Consider the following 26430-nt stretch of genomic DNA (forward strand, 5'->3'; position numbering starts at 1 on the left):
ATAAATAAAATCTTAAAAAAAAAAAAAATGGCTGGAGAGCACAGAAGGCAGTCTGTACAGCAGGATTTGCAAGAGATCTAGGAGCCCTGAAACGGAGATTATCTTGCTCTTATCCCCTCCTGCTGGGCACAATACAGGTAGCCTCCTGGGTAGCCTGATGGCTTTTCAGTCTTGAAGGGCTTCTTATTAAAATGGAAATGTGCCCCGAGGAATCACTCCTAAACCCACAGTGAAATAAGATTTTTATCTCAGGGATTAGCTGATCAAATTAATGGATCAAATTAGTTGACAGCGACAGCCGACAGCCGGGAGGAAGAGCGGGAGGGCGCCGTGGGCGGGCGGAGGGCGGCAGGGTGGATGGTACCATGGAACAGGGCTCGCGTACTTTCCAGGTGTGAGCAGAAACAGCTCTAATGGTTGGTAGCTTTTCATGTTTTAAGTGAAGTAGGTGTTTAACAAAATAAATTCCGATTGGATTGTGGGGGTACTAATTTGGTAAACCATGAATTTGAGCCCACTGTCAGGTGGATTTTTAATGTGCAGTCTTTGATAAAACCTTCCATTAAAATTGAGATTTGAGGGGCGCCTGGGTGGCTCAGTCTGTTACGCATCTGCCTTCAGCCCAGGTGATGATCCCAGAGTCCTGGAACTGAGTCCCACGTCCGGCTTCCTGTTCTGCGGGGAGACTGTCCTCTCTCTTTCTGCCCCTCACCCACTCATGCTCTCGCTCAATCTCACTCTTTCCCTCTCTCGAATAAATAAAATCTTGGAAAAAAAATAAAATTGAGATTTGAGTTTTGACATTTCAATTTTTGTATTTTATTAATGAAACAATCTCGTTTTTCTGTATTTTTTTCTTTATTCAGGGTAAGATAGGAAATCCAGACATCAATACAAAAGATTTCCTTGGGAATCCCCCTTAAACCATCTGCAAATCCCTGTTATTGGATACATTTTTAATTTTTTTTTAAAGATTTTATTTATTTATTTGACAGACAGAAATCACAAGTAGGCAGAGAAGCAGGTGGGGGGGTGGGGGAAGCAGACTCCCTGCTGAGCAGAGAGCCCGACGGGGTCTCGATCCCAGGACCCTGAGATCATGACCTGAGCGGAAGGCAGAGGCTTTAACCCACTGAGCCACCCAGGCGCCCAACATTTTTAATTTTTTAAAGTTCTCCCTTTCACCTAACATGATTGTTGTTCATAATTGTATTCTGTTTTTTTCTCTCTGTTTACTCTCCCCCACCCCCATCTTTCAATGGCTTAGTGGAAGATTTTTCAGGACTCCATTTTGATGAATCTGTAGTGTTTCTCAGTGTATCTCTGTCTGGTTTTGTTTTGTTTTGTTTTGTTTTGTTCTGTTTTTTTGGTGGTAGTTCTATGTGTGAATTTTACACCTAGAACATACAATACATGTAACATACATATTACAATATATCTCGTAGCAACATTTTCTCAGTTTGCACATAGAAATCTTACCTTTCTTCGCATCCTTTTACTCTCTCTCATTTATTATAGTCCTAAAAAATTCCCTCTTTATACTCTGAGTACTTCATGAATCAATGTTATAATTTTGCTTTCAATGCAATTTGTAAAATTCAAGAGGAGAAGGGAAGTCTATCACGTTTACCTGTATTTGTAGTCCTTCTCTTGTTCTCTCTCCTTCCAAATGTTCCGAGATTCCATTCTTTAAAAAAAAAAAAAAAAATCGTTTCTTCTCTGCTTCACAACTGTCTTTAACCATTATTTTAGGATAGGTCTGTTTAAGACAAATTCTTAGTTTCCTTCATCTAAGACTGTCTTGATTTCTTTTTCATTCTTGAAGAGTATTTTTACTGGATATAGATTTTTGAGTTTCCAGGTCCTTCAGAAGTTGAAGAAAGACATTGAAACTTTCCTCTGGTCTCCACGGTTTCTGATGAGAACCTGCCTTATGAAGTATCCTTCCCCTATAGGCGAGGTAGTGTTTTTCTCTGTCTGCTTCCAAGATATTTTCTTATTTTTACTTTTCAGAAGTTTGACTCTGATGTGTCTTGGCATGGGTTTCTATGGATTTATCATATTTTCAAATATTCACTCAGCTTCTCAAATCTGTAGGTTTGTGTCTTTTGCCAGGTTTAGGAAATTTTCAGCCATTCTTCCTTCAAGTATTTGATATCAGTGACCCAGATGGTCAGTCTTTTTATTTAATCGAAGCTCTGGTCATTGTCTTTTCAGTCTCTTCTTTCTGATGTTCAGGTTAGGCAGCTCTGTTGTTCTGTGTTCTTGATGACTAGTTATTTCCTCTGTTGCATCCATTCTCTTGTTGAGCTTTTCCAGTGAGCCTCTTAAATTTTGGTGGTTGTATTTCTTAGTTCTAAAATTTCCATATGGCTCTTTTTGTATCTTCTGTTTCTTTGCTGAAATTTTGCATTTTTCCATGTGTTTTAAGTGTTTATGTAAATGCTCGCTGAAGCATTTTTGTGATGGTTGCTTTAAAATCCTTGTTAGATAACTCTAACATCTGTGTCATCTCAGTGTTGGCATGTCGATTGTCTTTTCTCATTCAAGTTGAGTTCTTGGCATAATGACTGATTTTCAATTGTATCCTGGTCATTGGACTATTATGTTGTAAGACTCTGGATCTTATTTACATTATCTATTTTACCAGAACTACTCTGACCCCATGCTGGTGGGGAAACAGGTGTTGCTACCTTGTTATTGCTGGGTGAAGGGTGGAAGTCCAGATTCCTCATGTGGTTTCCAGTGATACCACCACAACACAGGGTTTGGGGCATCTCATTACAGCCTGACAAGAGTGGAAGTCTAGATTTTTCTACCTAACTTTTGCAGATAGGAATGGGGCCACAGTGTTTTTACTGGAGTAGAGTGGTCATTGTATAAAAGTTTTCTTGCTAGGCTTCCCATCTCTTTGTCCCTTGGATGGAAAAAGTGGGCTTTTCTTGGGGATTTTCTTTCTGTGTTTTCCTGTTGGTATTTTGGGATTGCTGGCTTCTCTGGTACCAAGTCTGGGATATATGAAGCAAACAGCAGCAACAAAAGAACTTAACTCACTGAACTCACCATGTGTCTTTCCTTGAATCCCAAACTGCCTAATTGGTCTGCCTTCTCTCTACCATTCAGAGTCTTCTTATATTTCTTTTGCATATAAATAAATAAAGTTGTTTGCTGTACTTAGTAGAAGGAACCAAGAGAAGTGCATTTACTCCATCTCATCTTGGACCAGAAATCTCCTTGCCATAGTGTTTTGACAGACTCTAGAACATCACATACCTTTCCCTAGACTCTGTGACCTACCATATCAGGAGACCTGACAGACACTCGACAGACACCCATACCGGACTGGTCTTCAAATCTGCAGATATAATGAAATCTACATGTTCATGGCCCTTAACTGTGTAGCCTGCTGTCCTAGCAATATCACAGTTGGTGGAATTTCTCCGTAATGGGAGAACAGCTAGGGGATGCTACCTGTTCTTTCCAAAAGCCTCCTCGACTCTGATACTTTCGTCTAACAGGTGAAATACATATGGGAGGTCAGGAACATTTTTATATGGAAACCCAGAGCATGCTTGTTGTTCCCAAAGGAGAGGACCAAGAAATCGATGTCTATGTTTCTACCCAGTATCCTAAATACGTACAGGTAACTGTGGGGCTGTTGCAGAGGGGAGGTGGCTAAGTTAAGTGGTTTCTGCTGGCAAAACACACCAAGAGCAATTAAAGACAAAAATTCACCATGGGAACTGAAGGAATTTGGAGTACTAACAGCTCTATCCGCCTGGGTATTAATAGTTAAAAACTTTTAAGAGAATGTTATGAAATTGGGCACCTTTTGTTTGTGGATTTATAACTTCAGAACCAGTTATGGAGTCAGCATGTCTCTTTTGCTGTACTCTTGGCTTTATTAAGAATGTGAAAGAAAAAAGAGGAAAGCCTGCCCTCCAAAGCTTTTAAGTACCTAACTCACATGAAACAGTTAGGAAATGGTGTTGGACAGAATGGAACCAAATACTTAATCAGCTAAGTCAGCATTTACACAGACGGAAGAATTAAGAGAAAGAAGGGTTTGCTGAGGGCTAGAATCATCCAGAAAGTCCATGAAGATGAAGTCTTCAGTTTGTATTTGTAGTGAGAGTGAAGTTTGTCTCGATGGTGAGAGGAGAGGCCATTTCTAAGCAATTCCACACCAAGATCAAATGCCATTCATTCATTCATTCATTCATTTATCCACTCATTCCTTCTGTAAACATGTATTGCCTCTGTCCTGTATACCAGGCAGCATGCATGTAAGAAAGGAGGAATGACACAGAGGCTGCCCAGGCAGGCATCCGGGACGCATTTAGGAGAGGCTAGCTGAAGCATCAGGGTGAAAGCAAGAGGGACAAAGCTAAGGGGTTGACTCAGTAGGTCATACAAGCCGGTGTGATTACCAGAGCACGCAGGAATGTGGAAATGTGTGGACTGAAGCCTTTCAGAAGCAGGAACATTGAGAAGGGCCAGGCGAGTGCTGTTTCAGTCTGGTCTGTTCCTCATTCCCTGTGTGATGCCATCACTGCATCCCTCTTGGGCTCCACATCTACAGACTTGAGTTGTTAAGACTAAATGACCTCCAAACACTAGGACGGCAAGGAAGAGCAAAACCTGCATCCGGGGAGGGCCCCACAGACCAACTCAGTAATAATCCAGATGGTAGGCGAGAAATGTGTCTGGTAGAGATAGCAGAATGTGGGGAAAAGTCAGGCTGAGAGAGCTTTGCAAGGCCTCAAAATCTCACTGCTTCAGGAAACCTATCCCAAGGGATTAGCACGGAAAGGACACTTTGGATATGGTTCATGGGAAATTTTTCAAAAATTTATTAGCATGGGGCACCTGGGTGGCTCTGTCAGCTGAGCATCCAACTCACAGTTTCGGGTCAGGTCATGATCTCAGGGTCATGGGATTGAGCCTTGCCCTGGGCTCCATGCTGGGCTTAGAGCCTGCTTAAGATTCTCGCTCTCCGTCTGCTCCTCCTAGCCCGAGTCTCCGCCCACCCCCTGCCATGTTTTCTCTCTCTCAAAAGAAATTATTAGCACAAAAATATTCTGAAAGGACTACTTAATGATAGTTCTTGCAATGTCATAATAGCTAAACACCACTGACATCAGTTGTGCTTAGGTTATTGGAAGCTGTCCTGTTATTTAGTGTAGCTGCACAGTTTTTGTATTGTGTGTAACATTTTGGAATCAAAAACGAGTAAGTCCTGCCCCACTCCCTTGTTGCAGATGGATCGGATTAATGGGAACTATTATCATTCACAGGACATCGTTGCTTCGACCCTGAAGCTCCCAGCTAACAAGGTCATGTGTCATGTCAAGCGTGTTGGTGGGGCTTTTGGGGGGAAGATTTTCAAAACCGGCATCTTGGCAGCCATCACCGCATTTGCCGCCAACAAGTAAGTGGAGAAAATCTGCTCAATTAGATTAAAAATAAAATGAAGTCATGCTGTGCATTCTCAATACTGAGGTTCAGGAGGAAGAATTTGGGTTAAGATTATTTAAAATCATATATGGTATACAAATACACAAAGCTGCCGTTTTATTACAACTTTTTAATCTTATATTGTCATACCAGATACTAAGAGCCAAAATGAGACTCAAGTACCCAAAAGAGTGAAAGCCACAGTAAAAATACCTGAAGAACAGACAGAAACAAGTCCCAGAGGGATGCTGGCTACTTGTCTTAGCACCTGTGTGTGTGTATAGGTCACTTCAACAATTTGAAAAAAGCTCAACCATATATATAACATATATATATGACCATATATATTATCTATATATAATATATATGATAAATATATATGTAAAATCCTTTATGTGTATTTATACATAACATATTATATATGCTATATAATATATATTAAATATATATAAATAAATATATGTGTTCCTACATATATTTTCTTGATTTAAATGGAGATTTTTGCTTTTGTGATCCTTACCTTTATTTACATTTATTTAATTATTTACATTATATATATTTACATTTTATATATAATATATAAATATTATAATTATATACATCTACAGTTATTTACATTATATACGTTTACATTTTATATATAATATTTATATATTTACATTTATTTACATTATCATTTTCCTTTAAGGATCCCAAAACATTACCATAGGAAATGGTCTTTGGAGCAGACACATGTAGAAGGCTTAATTTCTTTGCTGAATGATATGAGTCAGTTCCTGTATCCCATGAAGCCAAATGACCTTGATTCTAGGTCTGTCCTTTCCTAGAGCACTTGGAAATCAGACACCTCCTGAGTTCCTCCATTCGGAACCAGTCTATGATGTGGCCCTGGGACCATTTCCCTGTAGCAGAGGTTGTTATCACAGTGGGAAATGTGCCCAAAGCAATACTCTAGGGCCCCTGACACCCGAGACCCACCCTTGCAGAGGTGGCACCTGCCAGGCATTGTGCTCTGAGCCAAGGCGAGGGGAGGCCACGGTGCACGCCTGAGATCGGAAGGGCCCAGGAGCAGTAGCTCCGTCGTCCATGTGTGAGGATGCCCCTCCAGCTCTCGCCGCGAGTTAGTACCATCCCCGGGGGCAGCTACAGTCTCCTCCCCAGATGGCAGCTCCTCGGTTGATGGTTTACCGCTCTGCTCTAGACACGGCCGCGCCGTCCGCTGTGTTCTGGAGCGGGGAGAAGACATGTTGATCACTGGCGGCCGCCACCCTTACCTTGGAAAGTACAAAGTGAGTAGAAGAGCGGGGTCGGAAAGGCTTTATGTCACCGAGATGACATTGCATGCTGGCAGCAGGCGGCGCTGGGCGGCTCTTTCCTGGGAACTAACACTGAGCAAATCAGCAAACCCTGCTTCTACTTACCTCTCTGTTCCTTGTGCTCACCGGCTACTGGCCGGCTCACACCTGCTTTACTTGAACACGTCCGTTTGTGGAAAAGCACGAACTGGATTTGGCTGATCCAGAGTGAATGATTGGAAAGCCTGTGAGTATATATACACACATCTGATAGCAGACGACTTCCACGTTTTCTAAAAATAGAAGAATACCCAATAGTGTTCTGTGAAATTATAATTATTTGCCAGCAGCTTCCTCATCTTTCAGTATTAGCAAAGGTATTTCTATAAACTCTGTCCCAGAAATTCCTAGAAAAATTTCTGTAGCAGAAAATAATTATTTTTTGCTTTTATAAGAAATAGATTAACTTGTCAGAATAGATTAACTGCCATGATAAACAACTTAAAAACTCTCAGGGCCTTTAAACCCGTATTGTGTTACTTCTTGCTCAAGTAACAGCTCAGTAGAATCAGCAGGAGTTAGGGGAAAGGGCAGAGGAGAGGAGTCTGCTCTGAAAAATTATTCAGGGATTTAAACTTTTTCCACCCAGTAGTGCCACCATCATCCCCTGAGATTGCATCATGTGGTATGGAAGTCACAAGGCTCAGATGGCTATTCACGGGTACATTTAAATTAACTAAATGAAATAAGAAAATTTAGGGGTGCCTGGGTGGCTCAGTCGGTTAAGCATCTGCCTTCTGCTCAGGTCATGATCAAAGGGTCCTGGGATCAAGTCCCATGTTGGGCTCCTTGCTCAGCGGGAAGCCTGTTTCTTCCTCTGCCTGCCACTCCCCCTGCCTGTGCATGCTCGCTCGCTCTCTCTCTCTCTCTCTCTCTCTGACAAATCTTTTTAAAAACTTTAAAAATAAATAAAACAGAAAATTTAGTTCGATAGTTGCGTTAGCTGTATTTCAAGTGTTCAGTAACTATGTGTGGCCAGTGGCTGCCATATTGGACATGTAGATATGGAACATTGCCGTCACCTCAGAAAGTTCTATTGCAGAGCACCACCTTAGGGACTCTGAGTCCTCTGCTGGGTCTTCTGCAGAGGACAGAACCAAAGGAAGAGCATTATGTGGGAAGTGTTTTAGGTACCAGGCGTGTTAAATGCGGGCCTTGCTTCTATTCACGTGTAATAAGCCAGGACGTTGCCATCTAACTCTGAGGGTGGCTGGGCAGCGTAGTCTTCCACGTGCCCAGGATGAAAGACAACAGCATTTGTTGAACACAGCATCATCTCCATCACAACTGGTGTACTTGCATCCGTATTTTTAGGAGATAAGGGATGAGTTTATTTCATCTCATGCTCAATTGGATGTATGTTTAGAATTTGGTTTAGTTTAACAAAGATTTATTAGAGTGAACTTCGTTCTGAAAGAGATTACATTTTAGGGACTAAGGGGGAAAAAACATACACATATGAAGTCATCATGAAAACATCATAATATAAGGTTAAAAATGAGATGCGCATGGTAAACTATGAGTTGTGGTACGTACATGAGACATCTTAGAGATGGTGAAACATAAACGGCCTTCAAGGACAGATGAGCAGAAAGGAGGCGTGTGGGTGGTGGGAACACAGAGGAGGGATAAACATGGAGTGTTTGATGGGGTGGTGGTCAGAGGAGGGGGGAATTAGAACACACAGTAATTACTGAGAGGTGGTGAGAAATAAGGTTGGTTAGGTTAAGTGATGCCAGATTGAATGAGGCCTAGAGTTTCAGGATTGGGGTTGAAACTTGATCTTGTAAGAAAGAGTAGGACTAGGGAGGCCTGGGTGGCTCAGTTGGTTAAGCAGCTGCCTTCGGCTCAGGTCATGATCCCAGCGTCCCGGGATCGAGTCCCACATCGGGCTCCTTGCTCGTCAGGGAGCCTGCTTCTCCCTCTGCCTCTGCCTGCCATTCTGTCTGCCTGTGCTCGCACGCTCTCTCTCTCTCTCTGATAAATAAATAAAATCTTTAAAAAAAAGAAAAAGAAAGAGTAGGACTGAGTAGGTCCTTGATCAGTCAAGTATCATAACCAAACACAGGTGCACAGGAGAAGGTCATACGATGGCACAGGGCAGGATGGCCTGGGGAGGAGAGAGGGAGCATTCAGACATGAAGTATTTGGGGTCTGAGCTGTGATAGTAGGATGTTGAAGAAATGAGTCCAAGAGCCATGGTAGGATAAAATAAAATAGGAGCCGGTGGCAAACTTGGCAAAGTCCAGGGGAGAATAAAACCACGAACATGACTTGGCGGTTTCTAGTAGAAAGTACCAGGTTGGACAGAGGAACCAATATGGAAGAACAGTGATGAGCTTGTTCCTTCAGCGATAGGGTTTCTTGTCCTTCACCAGTGTGGAACCTTGTAACAACCTGTTACTGGTTGTTATAGTTAAGGAAGCCTTAAGCACAGTGATGACTATAATTATGAAAGAAAAATGATGTCTTCTGATGTAGAGTGAAGACAAGAGATGATATTGATAACACTTGTAATACTAATATTAATAATTTATATTTAGAACATTACTGTGTTTCAGTCACCCACCAAAATTTCCTACGCATTACCTTATTTATTGCCATTTCACAGATAGAGAGGTTACAGAGCTTGCCTGAGATCACAGAACTAGTTAAGTGGCAGAGGCAGGACTCAAATTCTGGAATTCACAGGCCGTGCCCTTGACAACGACTTTGGTTTGAATCTGGTTCCGTTCAGCAAAAATCACAAAGTGAACTCTAGTAAGTTTAGAGATACTGAAGCAGAGTGCAGATGGGAAGCAGGGATATTGGAAACATATGAAACACAGGAAGATATTTCTGTAAAAGACCTCTAGCAGCACCCAATGGTGCTGAGAGTTTTCATCAAACTGGGCCTGCTGAGAAAAACGTGCTGAGCCCATTGCGAGCCAGCCACCAGACTGGGAGTTTGGAAGATGAGGTGGCCTCAGGGGAGAGAGTTCAGGTGGAAAGGTGGAGCCAGAATGCAAGGACTTGTGGCAAAAAAGGGAGGTTGAGAATGATGGGGTTGGTTTTCTTGAGGAGGGAAGAGCGGGGTTGGCTGAACAGTAGTAATGAATTTTCCAGGAGGGGTTTTTGTTTGTTTTGCTATTATATCTTTCTCTACTCTGACTTTTTCCTTACCCTTTTACCCTTTTTTACACACATTTGCTGTCTCAGCCATGTTCAACTGTACGGTTTGGTGGCATTAAGTACATTCACATTGTTGTACAACCATCATCACTGTCCGTCTCTGGGATTCTTTTCATCCTGTAGAACTGAAACTCGGGGCCCATTAAGTAATATATCCCCATTTCTTCCACCCCCAAAACCTCCCAGAAACCACCATTCTACTTGCTAGGACTCTGATTACACCAGATACCTGATATAAACGGGATCAAACAGTATTTATCCTTTTGTGACTGGTTTATTTCACTGAAAATAATGTCCTCAGAGTCCATCCATGTTATAGTATGTGTCAGAATCTCCTGCCTTTTTAAGGCTGAATAATATTCCGTTGTATGTACCACATTTTGTCGATCCATTCGTCCATTGACGGACACTTGGGTTGCTTCTAGCCCTTGGCTAATGTGAATAATGCTGCTGTGAACATACGTGTGCAGATAGCTTTTCAGGACCCTGCTTTTAGTGCTTTCAGATAAATAACCCAAAATTGGCTTACTAGATTATATTTCTATTTTTAATTTTTTTGAGGAACCGCCATACTGTTTTCCTCAGCGGCTCCACCATTTCACATTTCCACCAGCGGTGCACAGGGTGCCCAGTTTCTCCACATGCTCACCTACACTATTTTCTGTTACTGGTTGGTTGGTGGTTGTTTTCTTATAGTAGCCATTCTGATGGATGTGAGGTGGTCTCTTGTGATTTTGATTTGCATCTCTCTAATGACTAGAGATGTTGAGCATCTCTCCCTGAGGTGACTGGACATTTGAATCTTGTCTTTGGAGAAATGTCTATTCAAATCCTTCATCCATGTTTTTAGTCAAGTTGGGTTTTGTTGTTGTTGTTGAGTTATAAGAGTTCATACACACACTGGATATGAATCCCTTAGGAGATACATGATTTGAAAAATTTTCTCTGTCTTCTGGGTTGTCTTTTCACTCTGTTGATTGTGTCCTTTGGTATATGGAAGTTTTAAATTTTGATGTAGTCCAGTTCTATTTTTTTTCTTTTGTTCCTGTGCTTTTGGTATCCTCTCCAAGAAATCATTGCCAAACCAATGTCATGAAGCTATTATCTGTGTGAGGAAGACTTCCAAGTAACAAAGTAAAATGTAGAGAGACATGGTCACCAGCCCCAGCATTCAAGATCGGTTCTCTCTTCCTAGGCTGGGTTCATGAACGACGGCAGAATCGTGGCCCTAGACATGGAGCATTATAGCAATGGGGGTGCCTCCCTGGACGAGTCATTAATTGTAAGTGCTTTAAGAAGCAAGTTCACATTCTGGGAAGTATGACATAAAATGATAAAATTCAGAGGATATTCAATAGCTAAATAACTTTTTAATAAATAAGACCCACACTGCAGGGACAATCATGTGTCGCTAACTGGTGCCCCCAGAGTGAGCCCAGACATACTGGCTAAGTCTGTGTCTATATATTGTGTCCATGTTTCCCATACTGAGACTTCTTTTCCCAAGGGCAAGCATCCGACCTCAGTCACAGCTCTGCTGCTATTCTGGCTTGGATCACCCTTGGTTATGGGCTGCCCAGTGCATGGTGGGATGTCCAGGATGTCCGGCAACATTCTTGGCCTCTAGTGACTGGATGTCAGTGGCCCAGCTACCCTCTGGTCTCAACAACCAAAAGTGTCTCCAGACATTACCAGGGAAGACAGAGGACAAAATCACCCCTGGTTGAGAACCAGTGCATTAGACCAAATACCAAAACTTTTTTTTTTTTTTGCCACGCTTTGCAGGATATTTTATTCATTACATTCTGTAGACCCCACGTTTAGAGCCTCTGAATGTTTCAAAGTCTTAGGCAGTTGTCTGAAACCTGGGGGGAAATGCATTCGTCCTGAAATACGAACATAAAAAATGATTTCAAAAAAAGAAAAAGCATTCAAATCCTTAAAAATTATAACAGACATTCTTTTAATTTAGGACACGGGTCTGTCTTAGCATGTTTGATGTGCCGTAGAGAGGGTTCGTCATTTCCGGCTTAGTTTTGGTCTTCAGTCTCAGGAGGGCAAAATCTGATGAGAATCTGATCACACCAACTCTGGATCTCCGCAGGTGATAGAAATGGGACTTCTGAAAATGGAAAATGCTTACAAGTTTCCCAACCTGCGCTGCCGGGCGTGGGCGTGCAAAACCAACGGGCCATCCAACACAGCTCTGCGTGGCTTCGGCTTCCCTCAGGTGGGGCTCATCACTGAGTCCTGTATCACCGAAGTTGCAGCCAGGTGTGGTCTGGCCCCCGAGAAGGTAAGGCTAAACTAGTCTCTCACACACAAGACATCAGGCTCCAGAGCAGGGAGGACCCCTAGGGGGTCATTCAGGTTGAGGAATTTGGATCCAGAGGGGCTGAATGGTGTGCCCGGGGTAAGCCAGCTCACTAGTGAAGACAGAGCCAGGACTCCAAAGTTCAGTGAGCCTTGTCTCACTTGGGCTCTTTGCCCAGAATCCTGGAGACAGAGGATCTTGAAAAGGGAGCTTCGGACTCCAGCTCATTTAGTGAGAAGTCTCCGTCGGTTGGTGAGATAAGTGCTACCCACCAACGTGTCCTGTCAAGCCCTTTTTTCTCCTCCTTGAACGTCTCAGGCAGCTGTCAGAAAGTTTCAGTCATTTCAGTTACTAAAATAGTTTCCTTTCTGTTCTTGAAGTCACCGTCGCAATTTCATCCATGATAAGCTCTGTCCCCCTCCCTGTGCCTCTTGCCCTCAGAATCCTGGAGCGGAGTTAGGGTGGGGAGACCCGGTGTCCATTCTTTCCCCCCTTCTCCACTCTGGGCATCCTGCTGTGCTGTTGGGGCAGAGAGGGAAGGGAGGACCAGAGGAGTAGCCCTTGCCCAGCGAGCTCTTGTCCCCTCCGTGCTTAGATGTAGCCACTTTTCAAGTATGTTTCTGTGGGCTCCGTTTCTGCTGATTCTCTCTTGGAAATGGACGGTCGCCTGTGAGGGTGGGTTAGATTTCCAGCTGTCCTTGGTGGGCACCTCAGGCGGTGTTTCCCATTCTCTCTTTGCTGCAGCAAACCTTAGAAAGCCCCGCTCCCCACTTCATCTGCCTGCTTGTTTGCTGGTCAATACTAGAACAGGTAGCCCTAGGCAGAAGTCATTTTCTTTTTGTCTCTTGAACTTCCGGGGGCCCCTGCCCCTCCCTTCTCATCACAGCCTCCTTCCCAGATGTACTGTGGCATTTGGTAGCGTAGGGGAAATCGGATAATGACCCCCCTCCCCGCCGCGGCAGTCGGAGGAGAGAATAGCCACCCTTGAAAACGCTGCCTTCCCCAGGCTACCTGGGTGGCTCAGTTGGTTAAGCACCCCACTCTGGGTTTCAGCTTAGGGATGACCTCAGGGTTGAGAGACTGAGCCTCAAGTTAGGCTCTGCACTCAGCATGGAGTCTGCTTAAGATTCTCTCTTTCCCTCTATCCCCCTATCTCACTTGCTGTCTCATAAATAAGTAAATCTTTAAAAAAAAAAAAAAAAAAAGGAATCTTAATTTGGGATGCCTGGGTGGCTCAGTTGGTTGGACGACTGCCTTCGGCTCAGGTCATGATCCTGGAGTCCCGGGATCGAGTCCCGCATCAGGCTCCCAGCTCCATGCAGAGTCTGCTTCTCTCTCTGACCTTCTCCTCACTCATGCTCTCTCTCACTGTCTCTCTCTCAAATAAATAAATAAAAATTTAAAAAAAGAATCTTAATTTGTTCTACATCCTAGTAACCAGTTATGTTTTAACAAATATAAAAGGTTGTTGAAAGAAAAATTGAAACAAGATGGGATCGGGAGGGAGACAAACCATAAGAGATTCTTAAACTCACAAAACAAACTGAGGGTTACCAGGGGGAGGTGGGTAGGGAGAGGGTGATTGGGTTATGGACGTTGGGGAGGGTATGTGCTATGCTGAATGCTGTGAAGTGTGTAAGCCTGACAATTCACAGACATGTACCCCTGGGACTAATAATACATATATGTTAATAAAAATAAATTTTTAAAAATGTATATATAAGCTTGTTTAAATATAACCAATAACTAGAGTGAGTAGTCTTATCTTTCCACAACATCTACAATCCAAATTGTGTAGATCATGTAGCCTGGAAGTTAAATTCAGGAATACGTCTCAACAGATGTTCACAAATGCAGCTAGAATTAGAGGAATCTACAGTATCCTGGGACTGTACTGAGTCATATAAGAAATATAAGAAAAGGATGCTTTCATTTGAACTTAAACCAGAGCAGCATAGAAAGTATATAAGTGCTAACATATCTGATAGAGGCTTCAGGTAGAGAAGGCTTCAGGAAGGGCTTCAACAAGGAGTAAGTGGAACTCAGTTTGGGCCTGATGGGAAGAGCAGAACTTAACTAGGAGGACAGCGGAGAGACTACATCAGTTGCCTCTTCTCCGTTTGATTTCCTTTTCTTTTATAGGTCCGAACGATAAACATGTACAAGGAAATTGATCAAACACCCTACAAACAAGAGATTAATGCCAAGAACCTGATTCAGTGTTGGAAAGAATGTATGGCTAAGTCTTCTTATACCCTGAGGAAAGCGGCTGTGGAAAAATTCAATTCAAAGAATTATTGGAAGAAAAAAGGGCTGGCTGTGGTCCCCCTGAAGTTTCCTGTTGGCCTTGGCTCAATCACTCTTAGTCAGGTCAGTTCTCCAAACAGACCAATCAGAGGGGGTTGGGGAAACTTTCTGTGAAGGCGGATTAGCCATAGGGTTGCAATGCCTGTTTGTAAACCTTCCCCAAAGTTGTCCTCAGTCAAGCTAGCTTTCCTCCAGAGGAGATAAGAGCTCCTTTGCAGGAATCCCCAGTGTTAGCGGCAAGCATTCTTGCTGGGAAATCAGAAGACCTGGTATTTGCTTTTGGCCCTTGCATTAAGCAACTGAGTCAACTTGCTCTGGGCCCAGATCACTCAAGTACAAGGCCAGATGGTGGGATGGTTGACGGCCAAGACTCCTCTTCCAGCTCCTCGGTACTGCTGTGTCGCTGGACCATGAAATAGAAACGGGAAGCTGCATGGCATTTGGTTTTTGAGGGTGGGATAAACTAAACCCAGAAGAGTAAAACCACTTAAATAATTTTTTAAAAGCATTTTAGAAGTTTACTCCCTTCTTAGCTGTTAAAAATGTGAAGGGAGGGATGAGAAATCTATTCTTACAGTTTCTTCAATTGATTAAGTAAATTCCCTGCTTGTTTTTGTCTGCTGCTTCTGGCCCCTCATTCTTGAATGAAACATACCTGCACAGCTGGTTTTGGCTGAGCCATGAAGAAGGAATGGCAGGTGCTTTGAGTACAGACAGGTTGGGGATAAATGGGAGCGGAACTGTGAGGAGCACTAGTAAGTCAGCGGTGTGTAGAGGGAGCCGAGGGGGCCAAAAAAAAAAAAAGAAAAAAAAAAGGCAGGAAGGTTCTGCCTTCATTCCCATGCCGGTCCATTCACCTAACCCTCCTGGCTCAGCTCGGGTGTGATCTTGAGAGTGTCTCGTGTGGGTTAGACCGGTGGTAGCTCAGAGGAGCATTGTGACAGTACAGGCGGTGATGTCCTCTGCAGCCGTCCCGTTCTTCCCCTGTTGGTGGTGGCAGAAACACACAGTCATCTGTACACAGTGCCCCCAGATGAGGGAGACAGTCAGGAGGCGGTGGTCGAGGAATAAAGGCAAAAAAAACCCAAGATTATTCAGAAGGAGGGGAGAGGGGGAAACTACCACCAGGAAAGGGTTAGGGAACAGTGAATCTCAGTCCGCGGTTTGGGGTTACACCGATGAGTGTGCGGCTAACGAAGCCATCAGTCCGGTCCATCTGTTTCCGAGCAGACCTGCCAGCATCCCTGGGGAGTACGGCCCCTGTTGTTTACAGATCTGCCGGCAGCCCTGGGGCATAACCGTGCTAGACACGGTGGGCTGTCGCTACTCAACCGTCGCCCTTACCTAACATCCGGTCTCCACAGCAGGCCAGACCTGGCCCGTTTCCCGGATCAGAAATTTCTCAGAAATTTTTTATCTAAGAAATAGTGATAATTACTCAGTACCCCTTTTAGATTTTATTCCATTCAACCCTCAGGACAACCTGTAAGATTTGTAGGCCTCATTTAGCAGTGAGGAAACGGAGGCTTCAGGAGCTAAAATAACTTGTGTGAAGCCCCACATCTGGAGAGAGGGGCTGGAGACTCGGGTCTGAGAGGCCGCAGAAGCAGTGTTTTCTCAGCCCCAGCAGCTGCCTCTTCCTGGCACCGTCTGGTGGGAACCGAGGTGGCCTTCAGCTCAGCCGGGAGCAAACAGACCACAGGCAGCAGTACGACTTCATTCTCAGACCACCAGCCCTACCCATCTCCCCCCGGAGACCCGCTGCCGTGCTGGAAACATCGGCGTAGGGCCCAGTGCAGGAGTCCGAGATCGGGCAAGCTGCTTCCTGGAAGCCATGTGCCGAAAGGCGACCCCAAAGCAAATCCGATGGAGGAGGGAAGGAATGAGGAAGGACATGATAAGGCCCAATGCTGGGGGATCCGTCCTGGCCCACTCTACCGTCGCTGGGTAGGTGGGATTCTGTGTCATAGGATGAGAAACCGAAGCCCGCAGGCATTCACTCTCTGGCCCAAGGACATCCAGCTGTTGCATGACAGAAGGAGGAGTGGGCCTGGACACGGTCTGGCCATGTGTCTTCATCACCCTGAGCCATCCGCCTGAGCAGAGGCAGCCCTGTGCCACGACAGCCGAGGGGCTCACACCTACCTCCCGTCCGGTGGACTTGAGAACTAGCCTGTGGACATGCAGGAGCAGCCAGGACCCGGCGAGCTTCTGTGTCCCCAGTACCTTAGCACGGCGCCCGCCACCAGGCAGAAACCAGTGCTGCCCTGGCGGAGACATGTTGGGAATCTGCGGAACCACAAGAAGACCCTGCCTTCATAAATCCTGGATTTTTGTGCCACACTGCCCAGAAGCTTAGATACTAAGAAACTAGCTGACACAGTGTTAAGTCACCCGTTGCTGGCCCAGATCTCACCGATGAGGTTGGCATCTCCCAGCGGAACGGCTACAGAGGTGCGCCTTGCAGGGCTTCCCAACCACAGTGGAACCACGGGAAGCATTTTCCCTAGGACCACATGCTGTTACTAACGCTCTTACACTAGAGACGCACAGTGAAAAGGCCATCCTTGTTTTCTGCGGCCTTTTGGGATATCTCCATCCCCCTCAGTCTAGTGTGAACAAAATTGCAAGAAGGCACGTTCATGTTGATTATAAAGCATGTTTAGCTAAAGTCCTGATGTTTCTGATTATAGCAGCCTTTAATTCTATGTTAGCAGTTTGGTTCTTTCTGGGCCCTCAAGGGGAGCTGTACAGTTAGATAAGATTACTTCCAAGTTCCCTTCTAACAAAAGCCCTGTAATTCTGTGCCAGGATAATTTGGGGTAGGCTTGGCTCGTTTGGTAGCAAACAGGGTCTGTCTGTCCCATCTTATCTGGGTTTTTGTTTTTGCTTCTCTCTATCACACCTACAACTACAGGAATATGTGTTCATGGAAACAATTCTCTCTGCCCCAACCTATCTGCACTTAACTTGGCATTTTACAACTGACCCCCCGCAAAAAACAAATCCCAAACCTAGATTGTTGTTCTACTGTGGATTAGGGAGATCTTCAAATGTCCTCATGAAGAAATAGCAGCTTAAGGAGCATTGTCCTGCCCCAGCCTCAAAGCCAGCCCCTGCCAGCCTGGTGTCTTATGGGGCGATCCTGAGGCAGCCCTGGCCGGGCTCTGCTCAGTGGTCTCAGGGCTGTGGGGAAAGGGTACGTATTTCAGCAGGAAATGGAATGGAGGGGAATCATTTCCAGGGAAAATGTTTTATTCTGTTTATTTATGGTACTTTTTAACACCTTCTAGACTGACATGAGGCACATATTTGTTTTTTGAGGACAATTTTTACACTGACATCTGGTTATCATTTAACTTTAAACTACTAAATTTGGCAAGGGACAGAGTGGGTCGGGTTCTGCCCTGGAATGTTCTGTATGTCTTTGAACTGAGAGCAGTTGAGCACATGTTTTTCGCTTTAACTCCAGTAATAGTTAACACACAGTGTTGTGTTAGCTTCGGGTGTCCCTATAGTGTCCAACACGTCTGTACATTACTCTCCAGGGAGAGTGTCGTGACTGATGAGACATGTGATAATATCAGCCCAAAAGCTCACGGGAACTCTTGTCATGTTTTCCGGTTAGGCTGCTGCCTTGGTTCACATTTACCTGGACGGGTCTGTGCTGGTGACTCACGGTGGGATCGAATTGGGTCAGGGGGTCCACACTAAAATGATTCAGGTGAGTTTGCAGTTAGTTGGATTAAGCTGGGTGTGTGCTTGTAGCTGAGTGTATGAGAGAGAAACCATGCTTGTGTGTTTTCTGTTCCAAAATGAAAAAGATACGAGATTTTAGCTTTGACAGCTTAAACTGTTAAGCTGTTAACAGCAGCTGGGTTAACTAGCCGGTTTTATAACTGAATGTCCTAAAAGAATGCGCAGAAGCGTCTCAGATGGTCTTACTGCTACAGGAGACTGTCTGTGTCTTTGTTGTTTTCCTTTAGGTGTACGGGTCTCTCCCACCACCTGAAAGCAGAGCATTCCTTGAAAACATTTTGCAAACCAAAATGCCATAAAGCAGAGATGTAATTACCATGAATTTAGATGAAAATATTTTTGAGCATTTTCCAGACCCCCCCAAAAATGACCTCTCTCAGTATTTTCTGATTCACTGCTGGGCACACGACACATTGGCTGACAGATACAATTCAGAGCTGGGCAGCTTGTGAGATGCCGAGTGTGGTCCCTGTGGTCCCAGGGAAGGACTTGGGGCTCTGCTCTCCCTGCTTGCAGTGAGCCTTGCCCCCACCGACGCTCACTGCCAAGCAAACACTGAATGCTCTTTTGGCTCTTTACCCTTTTTTCATAAAAGTGAAAATTCTCTTCAGATTTATTTTAGGCAGCGAAAACAGGTAAAAGGTAGGTGCTCTGTGAAAGCCGAGAGGCTTACAAACGTTCACAAAGAGGGGGACATCAGTGTTAGCAAGTGAGCCATCTTTTTTGAACTTTTGCTGGCCAATCCAAAGATAGGTAGATTCTGATGTATTGCATGATTTCTTGCCCTTTTTAAGACTTTGAATGATTGATAATATAAATCACATTTGATATTTCTGATCAAAGTCTTCCTGTTTTCTGACACATTCACTTTAGCTGAATTCTTAGGTTCTGTTTCTATGTTGTGAATAATAGTAATATTAAAGATTATAAAACATTTGGAAGACGCAAAAAAGTGTTTTAAAAAGCCTCCGAGCAATTCCACCGGTTAGCAATAAGCACCGTTTGGAGGTCTTTCCATCTTTTCTTTTTTCTTTTTGATAAATTGCTAACATGCTGTTTATATAATTTCTCGTATCCTGGCTTTTTCTATGTGTGTTTTAAATTTTTATTTAAATTCCTGTTAGTTAACATACAGTTACATCAGTTTAACATACAGTGTTCTATTAGCCTCAGGGGTAGAATACAGTGATTCATCAATTCCACACATCACCCGGTGCCCATCAGAACAAGTGCCCTCCTTAATCCCTGTCACCTATTTAACCCACCCCCCACCCTCTCCCCTCTGATAACCATCAGTTCTCTATAGTTAAGAGTTGCATGGAGCACTAGGTGTGGTGCATAAACAATGAATTTTGGAACACTGAAAATAAAATAAAATTTTAAAAGAAGAAAAAAAAAGAGTCTGCTTCTTGGTTTCTCTCTTTCTCTCTCTCTCTCTTTTTTTTCCCATGCTTGTTTCTGTTTTTCACCTATCCTGTTATAGACTGAGCACTTCCTCCTGTGGCTAAGAATTCTTTGCAATCACGATTTTAATGGCTGCTTGTGGATGTATGTATAATTTATTTAACCATCCCCAATTGTTGAATACTTCAATTAACATTTTTGTACGTAAGCCTGTGGTCAAATCAATGATTATTTTCTTAAAATAGATTTCCAGAAATAAATTGTCGGGTCGCAGAGTGTATCTTCAATCACCAACACTTACTACTAAATTGTTTTCCAGAAAGTATCCATATCATTATACCAATAACCAACTACGTTCTGGCTTTTTTAAAAACCTTAGATAATTTAATAGTTGTGAATGATAATATCTCATTATTGCCTTATATCTGCATTTTTCTGGTTATAGAGACTTTGCTAGAATTTTGCAGAGTGAGGTGGTAGGAAAGGCCTCCAGGTGTAGATTTCATGATTATGAAGACATGAAGCATCTCCTTCTGTGTTGGCTCGGGGTTTTCCTCCTCTTCCTGACGCTCTTGCTCCTAAGAAAGTCAAAGCAACAAGGTGTACTCGGGATTTGGGGTCTAGACTAGCTACAGGGTTCTCAGAAAAGAACTTTCTATGGCTAGAGGAATTCATGCTTCTCTCCCCCTGTCCCTTTTGCACATGGGGGGGCTCCCAGATGTGAGCTACATGGGCTCCCGTGGGGCTGTGTGCACGGGTCTGTGACGAACCGAAGTATTTGCAAAGAACCTTTCTTCCAACATGCAGGTGGTCAGTCGTGAACTAAGGATGCCGATGTCTAACATCCACCTGCGCGGAACGAGCACAGAAACCGTCCCTAACACGAACTCCTCTGGAGGGTCCGTGGTGGCCGATGTCAACGGGCTGGCCGTGAAGGTAAAAGTCACTGCGGCGGCGCCCAGACCTTCAGCCCCACCAGGCCAGACACATGGGAGGAGCTCCGAAGGCACTGAGCTTTCGTCCAGTTCTCACCTTCTCACACCCTCCTGGTGAAAACCTGCCTTCCCCCGGTGTAGGACGTCCTCGTTCCGGGAATATGGCTGCTTGGATTTGGACATGAACCTCTTGCCAGGACCATTACAAGCCTCTGTCTCTGTCCTTGAGTTTCATTGCCTTTCACTCAGGGCTTCAAGTTGACAGAGCGAGCTTTCCACAAAATACATCTGACCTGCCGTGTTTAAAAACAGCGGTCGGGGCTTTGCCAGCAGTCTGTCTCTTACGTCCTGACCTCAGCATGGGATTGTAGACCCCCCATTCTAGAATGTCTGTCTTTAAGACCGGCTCCCACTTCAACCCTGACCACCCCCACCCCCCAGGAAACCTTCCCCATCACCTCTTAAAGGGTCAGTCTCCACCTTCTCTGTGTCCCGTGGGCCTCCTAAACAAACCTCTGCAGTGGCACATGTCTTGTGGTTTTGAAATTAGTGTTTGTCTGAAGTTATGATAATAATTTTGATTTAAAAATAATCCCTAGGATGCTTGTCAGACTCTACTAAAACGCCTTGAACCCATCATCAGCAAGAATCCTCAAGGCACTTGGAAGGATTGGGTAAGAATCACTGTCACTTTTGTGTTTTATGTTGGGGAAAAAAGGAGAGAGGAGAAATGTGTGAATTAAATATCACTTGAAATGGCACTTGAAAGGGTACTATAGTTCCGTAATGGTAAGTAGAGGTCTTTTAGCTCTCTGCACATGGCAATGTTATCATAATGGGGTGGAGCAACTCTTGCATCTGGGAAAATCCTCCATTAGAGGAAAAGACTATTTTCCTACCTAAAACCCTTATTTTTAAGCCAGAAGTAATTAATGTTTCTTCTGATGGATCCCAGGTGTTTTCTAGATAATAGCTTTAAATCTGTTTGTTTGGTTCCACCCTTCCTAAACGGAAAGACAACACTACAATCATTCTATGAAAGTAAAACATCATATACGCATTCATTTAGAAACAGGAAACCAAACCACTGGGTATGTATTCAACTGGTAGTAGGCACTAAATGCAGTGGAAATTTCAGTGGCTTCCTTAGATGTACTAGGAACTTTCAACCTAGTTGAAAGAGAAAACGCACACTCTGAAGTCGGCTAGTGCGCTTTTAAGGTAACAGGTTATAAAGTACCAGATGGTGTGGAGTGGCTGTCAGTAAAAGCTGAGAGTATATGTCATGCCGACTGCTCTGGGATGTCACATTAAAAGCATCGGTCCGGGGAAACAGCTTAGAAATCCCCCTTAGAAATGGTTCCTGCTCTTCTACAGAGTTAGGACTCATTCTATAATTCTTATTTACAGGGGCTCTCAATGCTTCTGGGGTATCTTTATTTCTACCCTCTGCCCTGTGCTCCCTGAGCCAGAGACAGGCAGAGAGAGCCTGACTGAAGAGAGATACGGGACAAACAGCCAGCCCTCCCTGGGAGATGCTGCCATTAGCACACTTTCTTCTCTAATGGCTGCACTTCTCACCTTTTTCTTTCTCAGACTTGGGGACTTGGACCTAACCCCCACTTTTCTGTATATTAGTCAGCTGTGTGCCCTGAAGAGTCAGGAGAACTTTGGATGTCAGTGGTACACTTTACCAAAATTAGGCCACTTTTCTCTTTCTTTTCTTTTTTTTAGATTTTATTTATTTATTTGAGAGAGAGAAAGAGCATGAGAGGGGAGAAGGTCAGAGGGAGAAACAGACTCCCCATGGAGCTGGGAGCCCGATGTGGGACTTGATCCTGGGACTCCAGGATCATGATCTGAGCTGAAGGCAGTCGCTTAACCAACTGAGCCACTCAGGTGCCCCTAGGCCACTTTTCTAAGACCAATGAATGTCTGGTATTAAAATTAACCCCCCAACCACCCATTGTTTCCTGGTACATCCCCTGTGGATAGGCTGTCTTTCCAGAAGACCCAGTGAGGTTCTTCATCAGCAGAACACCTGTTAGCCGCACTAGCCCAGACTGCGGGGGTAACCTACCTTGGCTGTCACGGGAGACGGTCCCAGGCACCGGACACGCGCGGTTACTCCCGGCAGCGACCATGAGTGCTTGTGAAGTTGGAGAATGCTGAAAGGGAAACAGGAATCTTGCTTCTCCCTGGTTATTAGTACTGATAGCTGCCCTTCCCTTATAGTGGAACCAAGACTGAAGCCGCCAGTGAGTCTTTCTTTAAACATCATCATTGCATCATCTTTCCTCTTGTTTCCTAGGCACAAGCTGCTTTTGATGAAAGCATTAGCCTTTCAGCTACTGGATACTTCAGGTAAAGAGTCCTTTCAGTCACATGCTATGAATATTAACAGCTGTCGCTTGAAGAAGAGTTTTGAAACAAAAATTTTTTGAAAAAAAAAATTGATTTTGGTAACATTCTATTAAACCCACTGTTATGCACAACATTTAGCTGGTAATTCATCCAAATGTCCAGAGAGGGTTCTGTTGGGAAAAATAGTCACATAAAATAAAATACGGCGGAACTGATGATTCGAGTCCTTCTGAGTGGAGGGTTCTCTGAGGTTAGTGCTTGGAACCCACTGCAGTGGCCAGTTTTTCGTTGAAAACTTCACCATCAGGAAACAGGTCATACAGAAAGTCTTGTCTGATTTTGTCATGTTGCTAGTTCTCCTGTGAGTCCTGGGGCACTGGCTGGTTACCAGGAATAAGTATCAGAAGCACTTTTAACGGGCACCTGCAGGCTGGGAGAAGCGGAGTGGAGAAGGGGAAAAAGTGCCCTCCAGCTGCTGGCCTGCACTCCTCTTCTGCCATGACACCCAGCTGGTGGCCTTAAGGAAGAGTCAGAACGGAGCAGGCACGGAGACCAGAGAAGTAGCAAAGGCTGAGAGCCAGGCACCTGCTCCTGCAAACAGAAGGCTGAATCCTGGAGCTGGAAAGGCAGACAGACAGGCAAATATGTGCCTTCGAAATAGTGTTTGGTCCAAAATGCAGGTGAAATTCCCCAAATCTGATTCAGCATTAACGAAAAGCAATAGGTTGGGGAACCAAAGAATGAGCACCTGACTTCTGGGTACAAAGAGTCATTCATTGGTGAAGAGCAATTGAATGTTTCCTGATGGCTTTCATTTTCCAGTAAAGTAAACTGATAATTATTTTCCAGATGAGCTGAGCGACAATGGTCTGGTGTCAGACAAAAAAGTTCAATGAGAAAGAAGTATATATTTATTCAGCAGATTTATTGCGTGTGTTCCATGCTGACACATCATTGCAAAAGTGTGTCCTCCGGTTTGCTCTACGAGCAAACTGAACCCAGCCTCCTGTCGGTCTGTTTAACCACCGGAGTCTGTAGTTAGGGTGCTGAGTCACTTAACAGCACTCCCCACGAATTCTCTTTCCTGCAGGGGCTATGAGTCCGACATGAACTGGGAGACAGGCGAAGGCCATCCTTTCCACTATTTTGTTTACGGAGCTGCCTGTTCCGAGGTGGAAATAGACTGCCTGACGGGCGCTCATAAGGTCAGTACCAGTGGGGAAGGTCTTCAGGTTGTACGTCAGATAGACCTAAACTGCATGCATGACCCCTGTCGGGGCACCACGAAAGCACCGTGCATCTGGCTAAGGATGGTTTCTCTGTTACCAGAAAAAAATAGAAGCTCAGCCATTGCCTTGGTATTGTGGTCCCTTCCATGGAAAACAAGTGGTGGCCTCCCTTCTTTCTTTTCCTGGCTCCTTTAAATGGAATCAGGAAAGAAACCACTTCAAGGAGGAAACACAGCTTAAAGAAAGCTTTGATGTAGACTGTGGGTCTAACCAGCAGTCCTGACCTCTCATGGGAAATGCCAACATATGACATTTTGGAAGGATTTCATGAGCACCCATAACCTGCTAACAAGCACCAAGGGCTGTCCTGGGGACGTTAGTGGCCAGCTTTTGATATCTTTTATCTAGCTGGATCCTGCTTTTTAGACAGTTTAAGGGCATCCTTATGCTTTTAAGGGATGCAGTGAGGAGATATGCACACAGTTTGTCTCTCTCTCTCTCTCTTTCTCTCACACACACACACAGACATACACACTTGTATTTCAAGGAGAGTTTCTCCTTTTGTGCCTGGGTCCTTGTGGGTCAATGAAGCTACTTACTGGCCACTGTTTATAATAATAAATGATCATTAATACATTCAGTGGGGCTGTGATACCCTCACAACTGTCATGTGATAATCTGTCCCAAAATTTACTCAGAAGCAAGATCTAGGTCTTGATATTTCCAAACATACTTTGTGACTATTATCTTGGATTATGGTAAGATGTAACTTTTCATTTAGTAGGTCTCCAGCGTCTATGTTTTTAAAACCAGCATCAACCAGATCTTTGAAATTGTATACACCTTTATTGAACCTGCCGGGTAAAGTATCTGGTTTGTCTAGAATCTAACTCGGACCAGATCACTTTTTGGGTACCTTGGACTGAGATAAAACAGTGATCATTCTAAGCATGGTTTTCATGCTAGAGTAGCTGTCCTCTTTTAGGTCACTAGAAAGTTCTCTTATGCTAACCGATTTCTACATCACCTTCTCCCTCAAAGAAAAATTTGGTGAAATCTTAATCACTTGGGTTTTCTTTATCTGTATATGACTTGGCCTTGTTAAGAGCTGAAAATAAAATAATAATTAGCTTCAGTATGAAATTCTAAGGTGTGTTCTTATAACTTGGTTGAACAGTCTTAAGAGATATACTAGTCTTTTTACCAGGCATATTCAAAAATGCTAGATCTGTGGCTCAGGCTGGGTATATCCCTAGGTGAAGGGCTCTAATGCAACATGACAGGAGGGGCCCTCCGTGGAGGCCTATTTCTCAGTCATTCTCCTTGTGTTGTTAGAACTGTTCTTATTCCTACAAAATTTCCCTCACTTTGAACCTCACTTTGAACTCTCTTTATTACTAATTTCCCTCACTTTGAACTCTCTTTATTACTTCTCTATTGCTGTGTAACAAATTTCCCTTAAATTTGGCAGCTGAAAATAACAAATATTTTTTGACCAGTAGCATTCTGAGGGCCAGAAATCCGGGAGTGGCTTCTCTGGGTGGTTCAGGCTCAGGATTTTCCACAAGGTTGCCATCAAGTTGTTAAGGAGGGCCACAGTCATTCCGAAGCTCAATGGCGGCTGGAATATCTGATTCCAAGTCCCATCACCTGCTTGTCGGCAGGAGGCCTCAGTTCCTCACTGGCTGTTGGTCAGAAGTTTCCATTCCTTATGACAAGGACCTCTCTATGGGACGTCTCGGCATCCTCAGGGCACACAAGCTGCCCCCCCAAACCCAAAGGGACTGATGCAAAGGAACAGGAGAGTATGAGCCTGTGAGAACACCAGACGGCAGCCACAGCCCTTTCTGCCCCAGCTCGGGGTGAGGTACCAGCACTTCCACATACCCTGTCGGCAACAAACTAATCTTGGAAGAGCGTGGGGGGGAATCCCTCAGGAAGTGAACCTGGCATGTGGGGGTCGTCACAGGCCATCCTGGAGGCCGGCTGCCACAACCTACGACCCCGTTCTTCAGCCCTAACAGAACACAGTGACAAACAGGAAGTTCATGGCTCTGGAAGCAAGGCCTTTGCTAACGCTGAGACTTGAGAGCACCTCCCCTCGCCAGGAAGGGAGGCCACGGGGCTGCCAGCAG

General features: G+C 44.4%; 1 protein-coding gene across 1 annotated transcript in view; it reads left to right on the forward strand.

The window, feature by feature from the left end:
• Nucleotides 1–26430, forward strand: part of AOX1 (aldehyde oxidase 1) — a 79863-nt gene that overhangs the window by 48043 nt on the left and 5390 nt on the right. The window contains exons 21-31 of the mRNA XM_032354359.1: nt 3519–3643; nt 5298–5431; nt 6659–6746; nt 11179–11265; nt 12088–12279; nt 14440–14667; nt 18233–18328; nt 20575–20703; nt 21302–21376; nt 23014–23066; nt 24157–24271. Coding sequence (XP_032210250.1) covers nt 3519–3643; nt 5298–5431; nt 6659–6746; nt 11179–11265; nt 12088–12279; nt 14440–14667; nt 18233–18328; nt 20575–20703; nt 21302–21376; nt 23014–23066; nt 24157–24271 — 1322 coding nt within the window. The remainder of the gene's footprint in view (nt 1–3518; nt 3644–5297; nt 5432–6658; nt 6747–11178; nt 11266–12087; nt 12280–14439; nt 14668–18232; nt 18329–20574; nt 20704–21301; nt 21377–23013; nt 23067–24156; nt 24272–26430) is intronic.

This window comes from Mustela erminea, chromosome 8, assembly GCF_009829155.1.
Source record: "Mustela erminea isolate mMusErm1 chromosome 8, mMusErm1.Pri, whole genome shotgun sequence".
Classification (NCBI taxonomy): domain Eukaryota; kingdom Metazoa; phylum Chordata; class Mammalia; order Carnivora; family Mustelidae; genus Mustela; species Mustela erminea.